The 11241-nt window shown below is 43.9% G+C and overlaps 1 protein-coding gene across 11 annotated transcripts in view; it reads left to right on the forward strand.

Annotated features, from left to right (window-relative positions):
- Window positions 1-11241, forward strand: part of LOC109882601 (type II inositol 3,4-bisphosphate 4-phosphatase) — a 208558-nt gene that overhangs the window by 63706 nt on the left and 133611 nt on the right. Inside the window, exon 1 of one of the 11 annotated variants that reach the window (XM_031837934.1) lies at window positions 6099-6228. The exons of the other annotated variants lie outside the window; for them this stretch is intronic. Within the exon in view, the coding sequence (XP_031693794.1) occupies window positions 6175-6228 (54 nt within the window). The 5' untranslated portion in view covers window positions 6099-6174. Of the gene's footprint in view, window positions 1-6098; window positions 6229-11241 lie in introns of those variants that run through there. 11 annotated transcript variants of the gene reach the window in all.

The following is an 11241-nucleotide window of genomic DNA, read 5'->3' on the forward strand; positions in this document are numbered from 1 at the left end:
TACATGTCCCTAAATATGCCTCTGTCCCCTTTGACCCACTTAACCCCAGCAAGTCCTTGTAGCTTTGTTCTTATCTGCAGGCAAATGGCAGGTTTAATATAATAACTTTTGTATTTTCCAGGTCGTTCTCTCTTTTTTTCTTTCTCTTTTTTTTCTTCCTTTCTTTCAAAGAAAGACTTGAAAGTGAATGAGAGCAATAGACTAGGATAGTGGTGTCCTTGTAGCTTTGTTGTCGGGTCGATGTTAGTCTCTCTGCACCCTCTTTGACTTCTGGGAGGTTTTAACCCAGTTAACCCAAGAATTTATCCCAAGTTTTCACCATCATTGTAAAGCCCTAGTTATTTTCAAAGTCATTTCAAATTTGTCACATGCGCCGAATACAACAGGTGTACACCTTAGAGTGAAATGCTTACTTACAAGACCTTAACCAACAATGCAGTTTTAAAAATAATACCTCAAAAGAATAACAAATAAAAGTAACAAATAATTATAGCGCAGCAGTAAAATAACAGATACATAAGTATTCAGACCCTATGTTATGAGACACTAAACTGAGCTCAGGTGCATCCTGTTTCCATTGGTCATCTTTGAGATGTTTCTACAGCTTGATTGGAATCCACCTGTGATAAATTCAATTGGTTGGACATGATTTGGAAAGGCACTAACCTGTCTATATAAGGTCCCACAGTTGACAGTGCATGTCAGAGCAAAAACCAAGCCATTAGGTCGAAGGAATTGTCCGTAATGCTCCGAGACAGGATTGTGTCGAGGCATAGATCTGGGGAAGGGTACCAAAACATTTCTGCAGCATTGAAGGTGGCCTCCATCATTTTTAATTGGAATAAGTTTGGAACCACCAAGGTTCTTCCTAGAGCTGGCCGACCTGCCAATCTAACCAATTGGGGGAGAAGTTCCTTGGTCAGGTAGGTGAACAAGAACCCGATGGTCACTCTGACAGGGCTCTAGAGTTTCTGTGGAGATGGGAAAACCTTCTAGAAGGACAACCATCTCTGTAGCACTCCAGTAGAGTGGCCAAAAAGAAGCCACGCATTAGTAAAAGGCACATGACAGCCCGCTTGGAGTTTGCCAAAAGGCACCAAAATTCTCAGACCATGAGAAACAAGATTATCTTGACTGATGAAATCAAGATTGAACTCTTTGGCCTGAATGCCAAGGATCACGTCTGGAGGAAACCTGGCACCATCCCTACGGTGAAGCATGGTGGTGGCAGCATCATGCTGTGGGGATGTTTTTCAGCGGCAGGGACTGGGAGACTAGTCAGGATTGAGGGAAAGATTAACAGAGCAAAGTACAGAGAGATCCTTGATGAAATCCTGCTCCAGAGCGCTCATGACCTTCCAACAGGAAAATGACCCTAAACACACAGCCAAGACAACACAGGAGTGACTTCGGGACAAGTCTCTGAATGTCCTTGAGTGGCCCAGCCAGAGTCCAGACTTGAACCCGATCGAACATCTCTGGAGAGACCTGAAAATAGTTGTGCAGCAACGCTCGCCATTCAACCTGACAGAACTTAAGAGGATCGACAGAGAAGAATGTAAACTCCCCAAATAAAGGTGTGCCAACCTTTTAAGCGTCATACACAAGAAGTCTCAAGGCTGTAATCGCTGCCAACGGTTCTTCAACAACAGAACAAAGGTTCTGTAAAGGATCGATCGCGTTCCAGAGTACAGGCCTCTGTGTAACGCTCATTCCTTTGACGATTAATACGAATCCGACCATCACCCCTGGTGAGACAAAACCGTGCCTCGTCAGTGAAGAGCACTTTTTTTGTCAGTCCTGTATGGTCCAGCAATGGTGGGTTTGTGCCCATTGGTGATGTTGTTGCCGGTGATGAAGACCTGCCTTACAACAGGCCTACAAGCCCTCTGTCCAGCCTCTCTTAGCCTATTGCGGACAGTCTGAGCACTGATGGAGGGGTGGTGCGTTCCTGGTGTAACTCGGGCACTTGTTGCCATCCTGTACCTGTCCCGCAGGTGTGATGTACTGATCCTGTGCAGGATTTTTACTCATTCTTTTTGAAAGACAGGGTCCTGAAAAAGGGACGTTTCTTTTTTTGCTGAGTTTATTTAATCAAGTTTAGATTAAGGCTGTAATGTTAAAGTAAAGTCAAGGGGTCTGAATATTTCCTGATGCACTGTGTATGTATGACAGCTAGTGGTCAGACTGTTTGGTCAGTAAGATAATACTAGATTTGGGGGATGGTGGTCAGGTCAGGGGGACACAGAGGCTGGTCTATGATATGGTCTTCCTCTGTCTCCTACATATTTTCACTAATTATTAGGTGACCATGATGGTTTGAGGGCCAGATTGGGAATTTAGCCAGTACACCGGGGTTAACACCCCTACTCTTACAATAAGTGCCATGGGGATCTTTAATGACCTCAGAGAGTCAGTTTAACATCCCATCCGAAAGACAGCACCCTACACAGGGCAGTGTCCCCAATCACTGCCCTGGGGCATTGGAATATTTTTTAGACCAGAGGAAGGAGTGCCTCCTACTGGCCCTCCAACACCACTTCCAGCAGCATCTGTTCTCCCATCCAGGGACTGACCAGGACCAACCCTGCTTAGCTTCAGAAGCAAGCCAGCAGTGGAGATGGGAAAACAGGTTTTTTATTAAACTGAACATGTGCTCTTCATGACAGAATGTTTAAATTAGGTGAAATAATAAATTACATTTCATGGGAGGACCCAGCTAAGTGAATGGAGTTTAATAGCGGAATAACTTTTCTCTATTCCAGCCCATTCTCTCATTTATCTCTTCCCTTTTCATCCTTTCTTTTAAAGAGGGATTTGAGAACGATAGGGGAGTGGAGTCCTTGTAGCTTTGTTGTCGGTTGATATTTGAGCATATTGAATTATGTGTTAATCAGAAGTCTGCTGACATCATTTCCTCCTGGCGGGGTCTCTGGGGGATGGGAGGCCATTAAACATCTCAAAGCGTCATTTTCCCCTCAGGAAGTACAAGTGTATTTGTTTTGATCTTATCTTTGCATTTTTGAAGAGCTCTCTACTAATGCACTATTCATGAGACGACGACGACGACAATAACAAACAGGTTCCATTTTCTGGAAATGTATTCATGTTTTATCTCCTTACCCACCAAGGACGAATTCTACTTCCAAATAAGTAGCATATTTAGTTCAAAAGAGCCTCTTGTTGTTAACATTGACTGGCAAATACGCCGTTTAGGCAACCGATCCGAGACAACAGAGCTAACAACAATAGCTAGCGGCTATGCGTCCTACCCGCTCTCCCCTGTATTCTCCTGTTTACAAAGTCAAGGTAGAGCGCGATGTCTCCATTTGCCATGCTGCACAGAGTACCATTACAATACCTCATGGGAACATAACAGAATGGATGTGTTAGGAAGTCAAACTCCCACACAATGAGAGTGTGTTGCTGGAGACATTTCGCCTCGTTACTGTGTGCCTACAGCCTAGATGGGTGAGCACACACAGGCACACAGATACAGAGGCTGCAATTAGACAGGCAGGCCAATTCTGTTTCATTTTCACTGATTTGTCTTTTGACCAATCGGATCAGCTCTTTAAAAAATCTGATTTGAAGTAGATCTGATGTGATTGCTCAAAAGACTAATTAGTGGAGAAAAAAATATCAGAATTGGACTGCCTGTGTAAATGCAGCTAGACACACACACACACACACACACACACACACACACACACACACACACACACACACACACACTTGTGTTAAACCCCTAGAGAGCAGCTGTGTGTTCTGATGTGATGGTCTGCAGTCTAATGTACTAAAGGCCGCCCTCACAGTGACCACAGTAATGATGATATTAATTGCTAGCTTTGAGCTACTCTGCGCACACACACACACACACACACACACACACACACACACACACACACGCCGCTCTCAAGGCCAATCCGCAGTTACTGGTATGAGTGTGAATCAGAAGCTCTGTGGGTATCCCCACTGTCAACACACACACACACACACACACACACACACACACACACACACACACACACACACACACACACACTGTTAAAATCCCAGTAACACACACTCAGTCAGATCACAGGCATCGCTTCAAACACACACATTGCTCAAATACCCCCTCCCTGGGCCCCACCTGCACACACCCATACATACTGCCCTAACATCCCAAATCACACACATACTGCCCCTAACGTCCCAATTCACACAATGGCGAGTTAACAACCTGTATATTTTCTTGTTTGAGCCCTGGGCCTCAAACCACAGGTTGTCCTATAGCTAGGTACAGTAATGGGTCAATCAATGTTCCTGCTACAGCAGCAAAATAATCCTGCAGCAACAGGAAATTGGAATTATTATGTGGATTATAATTAATGGAGATTTTTGGAAGGGGTTGATGTTTTGTTAGGGAAAATAATCACGTCTGAAGCCTTTTTATAACCTCATACACTACAAGTTCTCCTGCGACAAGGTGATCAAATACACTACAAGTTCTCCTGCGGCAGGGTGATCAAATACACTACAAGTTCTCCTGCAACAGGGTGATCAAATACACTACAAGTTCTCCTGCGACAGGGTGTTCAAACACACTACAAGTTCTCCTGCGACAGGGTGATCAAACACACTACAAGTTCTCCTGCGACAGGGTGATCAAACACACTACAAGTTCTCCTGCGACAGGGTGATCAAACACACTACAAGTTCTCCTGCGACAAGGTGATCAAACACACTACAAGTTCTCCTGCGACAGGGTGATCAAACACACTACAAGTTCTCCTGCGACAGGGTGATCAAACACACTACAAGTTCTCCTGCGGCAGGGTGATCAAACACACTACAAGTTCTCCTGCGACAGGGTGATCAAACACACTACAAGTTCTCCTGCGACAGGGTGATCAAACACACTACAAGTTCTCCTGCGACAGGGTGATCAAACACACTACAAGTTCTCCTGCGACAGGGTGATCAAATACACAACTTCTCCTGCGACAGGGTGATCAAATTAAGATGCATCTGTAGGTCCTCTTCAACATCTTATAGTGCTTCGACAGGTCGTGTGCGTTCGTGCGCAGGTTTATGTGTGTGTGTGTGTGTGTGTGTGTGTGTGTGTGCAGGTTTGTGTTCATCACTCGAGGCCTATGTTTGTGAGTTGATCCGATAATTTCAGACTGCGGTGAATCAATCTATGGTTTCAGTTTTGTGAAAGACCATTCTGCACCGTCACTCATCTAGACATGGGTTTCCACTTCAGCGACTGTGGTGAAAAAGCTTTCCAGAATAGAGCTTCTGCATCAGTTTAAACTATATTTGACTGGCCAGTTTAGCCGTGTGAGAGGAAGGCTTCTCTGTGAGAGGAAGATGTCTACACAATGTGCTCAAACTGATAATGAAATGGAGAGTATCACTTCTCATGACGTCTCCTCTCGATAGAACACACACACACACACAGTACTAGAGAAATGGGAAGTTGTGCAACCGCTGAGAAGGCTGGAGACGTGATAACAGTCTGATAAGGGCTCTTCTCACGTTCTCTCACCATTAACGTCTGGGGCTGTGTACTGTAACACTAGTGAAACTAAAGTCTTCCATCCGCTGCTAGTGACAGAGAAGACAGTATTCAGCCGCACTTGTTTCAGTACTGGTGAAGTGTACAGTAGAATAGAGGATTTAGTATGGGAGTCCAAGTATGGAAGTTAGCGCTTTGGAATTGAATGGGGGAGTCAATGCATTGGAATTGAATGAAGGTCTGTGTAGTGAAGACTACGGACCTGTGTTAGCTGGAAGGCTTTACTGTGAGCGGAAAAAAGGGCCTTTGCTTTTATCACCCCTTCTACAGTGGGATTAGCCATTAAACTTTATGGACTAGACCGGCCAGGGGGGATGTCTAGAGGTGCTTTCTCCCCCACACAGAGCACCTAAGGCGGGCTGCGGTTACCAAGAGCTCAGCCTGTTTCTCACGTTTCAACCCCCTGGAGCTCTACTAGTAAGACAGGAATTGATTTGGACTGAAGTACGGTCTACTGGCAACTCTACTGGCAACTCTACTGTGCTTCCAGCTCACCTGAAAGGTGTAAGGGAATCTGGGATACGCACAGTCTGCTTGGTGTGACTCTAAGTTGCACAAGTTAGCCTGCGACCCTACATGTTTGTCTGAGAGGTCAGGACAGGAGCCACATGAACATGGCCCGTGCTTACTGCCCTTGTTTCCATGGTAGAAGAAGGACTGAGGTAAGAGAAGATTGGAGGGAGGGAGGGATGGGTGACAGCATGGGAGGATAGGTGTCTTGGTTCAGGGCATGTGTGGACAGGCTGTAGAATGTATGTGTGTCTATTGCTGTGTGCGTATTGTACATGCAGTTGTAATCTGTCTGGACAGATCCCTTCCGTTCCTACAGCTCCCTTGACTTATTGTGAAAATGTAGCCTGTCGCTCAGTTTCACTTGCTACAACAGTCCTCCACAGAGAAGAATCATTCTGTATTATTGACCTCTGTGTGCTTCAGCAGCTAGCCTCTCTTTCTCCTATACCTCCAGCACTATGGATCTACTCCCTAACTGCCATTGAAGGGATCCTAAAAAAGGAGCGTCATTAATCACCATATACTCCGGTTGGTTATTTATTTTCCGCCGTGTTCCTAGAGGTAACTTTAGAGGTAACTTTCTTTCTTTGGCTGGCTGGCGTTTACATTGTTCCTGTTCCTGGCACACTGTAGACTGATGTCCTTTTCTGACTCCTTCAGGAACTGGAGCCTCGGAACAAAAGCATATTCCACCTGGTGCCAAGATTCTCCATTGTGTTGTGTTTGGTTACGGCAGATGATATGAGTCTCTTGTGCATTGAGGAGAGTGATGGACCCATAGAAAATCATAGGCTATCTGCTTCTCTCTGTCGTTGATGGTTAGTTAGTTAAACATGATGCTTTTGCCTTTTTAGATGTTTTTCTGTACACTCGGCTCCTAAACACAAGCTGTCAGGTAATCAACACCCAGAATGCATTGGTAATAACACAACATCATGACATTTCATTGGTTAATGTTTAATGCATTGCTATAATATTGCTATAATAGACGCAGAATGGGGATAATATATGGGTGTGTGGTCATAGTGGCTTTTCTGGCTTTAAATATGTGTTTCTGAAGATGGCTGTGGTCTAAGCATGGGCTTAAAGATATGTTTCTGAAGATGGCTGTGGTCTTAGCATGGGCTTTAAAGATGTGTTTCTGAAGATGGCTGTGGTCTTAGCATGGGCTTAAAGATATGTTTCTGAAGATGGCTGTGGTCTAAGCATGGGCTTTAAAGATATGTTTCTGAAGCTGGCAGTGGTCTAAGCATGGGTAATTTCCCCACAAACATACATTTAATTCTGACAAACATACAATTTAAGCTTTTCGCTCAATCACTTGAGTGTTAGTTGAAGGGATACAGTTGAAGTTGGAAGTTTACATACACCTTCGCCAAATACATTTAAACTCAGTTTTTCACAATTCCTGACATTTAATCCTAGTAAAAAGTCCCTGTCTTAGGTCAGTTAGGATCACTACTTTATTTTAAGAATGTGAAATGTCAGAATAATAGTAGAGAGAATGATTTATTTCAGCTTTTATTTATTTCATCACATTCCCAGTGGGTCAGAAGTTTACATACACTCAATTAGTATTTGGTAGCATTGCCTTTAAATTGTTTAACTTGGGTCAAATTTTTCGGGTAGCCTTCCACAAGCTTCCCACAATAAGTAGGGTGAATTTTGGCCCATTCCTCCTGACAGAGCTGGTGTAACTGAGTCAGGTTTGTAGGCCTCCTTGCTCGCACACACTTTGTCAGTTCTGCCCACAAATGTTCTATAGTATTGAGGTCAGGGCTTTGTGATGGCCACTCCAATAGCTTGACTTTGTTGTCCTTATGCCATTTGCCACAACTTTGGAAGTATGCTTGGGGTCATTGTCCATTTGGAAGACCCATTTGCGACCAAGCTTTAACTTTCTGACTGATGTCTTGAGATGTTACTTCAATATATCCATATAATTTTCCTTCATCATCTTTACATGGTCCTTTGCTGTTGTTTTTAGACATTTGCAATTTATCGCACCAAAGTATGTTCATCTCCAGGAGACCGAATGCGTCTCCTTCCTCAGCGGTATGACGGCTGCGTGGTCCAATGGTGTTTATACTTGCATACTATTGTTTGTACAGATGAACGTGGTACCTTCAGGCGTTTGGAAATTCCTCCCAAGGATGAACCAGACTTGTGGAGGTTACAATTTATTTTCTGAGGTCTTGGCTGATTTCTTTTGATTTTCCCATGATGTCAAGCAAAGAGGCACTGAGTTTGAAGGTAGGCCTTGAAATACATCCACAGGTACATCTCCAATTGACTCAAATGTCAACTGTATTTGCATCTCTCTCTGTGAATGTTGTCTTTCATGGTTGCTGTCACTGACACAGTAACTCACATCTTCAGTTACTTTGTGATTGGCAGAGGTTTGATCAGCATTTTGAAACGAGACTTTTTCTTTTTAATTTGAAGGAATTCTTGGGAGTCTGGGAGTAAAGATAGTCTACACTATTATTAGCAGCCTGTTTATCCCATGTAACGGCCAATAACTTATATTAAATATGAAAGGCTTCATTCTTTCCTTTTTTCTAAATCGGACACAATATTAATTCATAGACCAACTGTGCTTGTACGTGATGGCAGACTCAATGGAATTATTATAAATTGTATTCCATGTTGTAGCTGCGGCCCTTGATAGGCTTCAGAATTGGGTTTTCATAACCGATACAGATATGAATTGAAAAATGGATAGGTAAGTATGTGGTAAAAAGAAAATGATACCTGATCGTGTGGTCAGATCTCCTGGTCAGTAAACAGCCCGACACTGCAGAAACAGACACCGTACGCTACTGAAAACGAAGACTGTTAATGCTATGATGTCATTCACGCTCCGCTGTAGCACTGTAACCGTGGCGATGGGGACGGTAGAGGGGCTGGGAAGGGGGAGCTTAGTCTGATGGCTGACCTGTTATATGGGATCAAAGGGGAAGGGAGGACAAGCCGTGCTAAGAGGGAGGGAAACGATGGGCTCGCTCAAGCTTGACACCCCTCCTCCAGGGTGTGTGTGTGTGTGTGTGTGTGTGTGTGTGTGTGTGTGTGTGTGTACACAGGAGAAAAAAACCATTGTGCGAACAGTACCAGTTTATGTACAGTATGAAGGTGTTTAGGTGTGAGCAAGTGTGTGTATGTTTTTTAACCACAGTGATTTCAGCTGATATTCAACACAGTCCATTGAGTTCCTTTAAAAGGCTCTATAAAACCAGTGAGATCAGTATACAGTCCATACAAGTTTCCCTCCTTGTGCTTTCAGGGTGACCTTTCTATGACCCAGTATTGGAGCAGTCTATTTTAAAAGCTGCTCTAGTTGACTCATTTGGCCAGCATAGGGGTGTGTTTGTGTGTGTTGTCTGTCTACGATATGTGTACCTGTGAGTGTTGATAAGCTGTGTGTGTGTGTGTGTGTGGTTTTCTTTCTGCTGGTATTACTGTCTCCCATGGTAACATGGCACATTAAACCTGTTTAATCCACACCAGGCCTGAGATCAGATCAGTCAACAGACTCAAGCCCGCTGTCCTTGAGCTCAGTGTGGATGTATGTTGTTGCCAAACATGTGTGTTGGGGTGTTTGTGTCTCTCTCTAGGTTTCTTTCCATCTGTCTACAGTGTAATTGTGTCTGCCTGTGTTTGACTCTGAGTGTGTCTGTGCAGTGCAGCTCTGTCTGCCTGTGTTGTTGGATGTGTCTGTGCAGCTCTGTCTGTTGGGTGTGTCTGTGCAGCTCTGTCTGCCTGTGATGTTTGGTGCGCTTGTGAAAGTGTTTTTGTGTATTTTCTGGGTGAGTCTTGTATTAGTCATAAGTGATGTAAACAGAAGCTTTGTGTCATTCGTATGGATGTTGTTTCAGAACGGGAATGGTGAGAGCTTGTGCCTATACACCACTCTTGGCTATACCCCTTGCCATGATACCAGGGTCTCGTTAATTCCAGCAGCCACAATACATGATCCCCTATTCAGCTCTCTGAGTCATGAGCTGTCAATGAGAGGTGTGACTTGAGTCTCTCTCTCTCTCTCTCTCTCTCTCTCTGTCTCTCTCTCTCTGTCTCTCTGTCTCTCTCTCTGTCTCTCTCTCTGTCTCTCTCTCTCTCTCACTCTCTCTCTCTCTCTCTCTCTCTGTCTCTCTCTGTCTCTCTCTCTCTCTGTCTCTGTCTCTGTCTCTGTCTGTCTCTCTCTGTCTCTCTCCTGTCTCTCTCTGTCTCTCTCTCTCTCTCTCTCTCTCTCTCTCTCTCTCTCTCTCTCTCTCTCTCTCTCTCTCTCTCTCTCTCTCTCTCTCTCTCTCTCTCTCTCTCTCTCTCTCTCTCTTCTCTCTCTCTCTCTCTCTCTCTCTCTCTCTCTGTCTGTTCTCTCTCTCTCTGTCTCTCTCTGTCTCTCTCTCTGTCTCTCTCATATTTATATATATATATAACTGATTCTCTTCTATAACTGATTAAATTATTTTTTGCCAGATCTTAATTGGTATGTCAAATTTTATGTTCCTTTTGATGGCATAGAAGGCCCTTCTTGCCTTGTCTCCCACAAAGCTGTGAACGATCTGAAAGTTACCCGTGGGGCTGATGTTTAGGCCGAGGTATGTTTTTATTTATTTTATTTTTTTTGTGCTATAGGGCAAAAGTGTCTAGATGGAAGTTGTATTTGTGGTCCTGAGAACTGTACCTTTTTTTTTTTGTAACACCCTTGTTTATGTCATACTGAGATTACTGTCAGGGCCCAGGTCTGTCAGGGCCAGGTCTGTTCCAGGCCCTCCTTGGTTGGTGACAGAAGCACCAGATTATCATCAAACAGTAGACATTAGACTTCAGATTGTAGTAGGGTGAGGCCGGATGCTGCAGGACTGTTCTAGTGCTCTCACCAATTCTTTGATATATATGTTGTAGAGGGTGGTGCTTAAGCTGCAACCCAATGGCCCTGAGGAAAGAAATGTGTGTTTTTTTGTCAATTTTAACAGCACACTTGTTGTTTGTGTACATGGATTTTATAATGTTGTATGTTTTTTCCCCCCAACACCACTTTTGATGTATTTGTGTAGCAGACCTTCATGCCTTCATCAAATTGAGTCAAAAGCTTATTTTTTTAAATCAACAAAGCATGAGAAGACTTTGCCTTTGTTTCGGTTTGTTTGTTTGTCAAATAGGGG

The sequence above is a fragment of the Oncorhynchus kisutch genome, linkage group LG12 (genome assembly GCF_002021735.2).
Source record: "Oncorhynchus kisutch isolate 150728-3 linkage group LG12, Okis_V2, whole genome shotgun sequence".
NCBI lineage: Eukaryota > Metazoa > Chordata > Actinopteri > Salmoniformes > Salmonidae > Oncorhynchus > Oncorhynchus kisutch.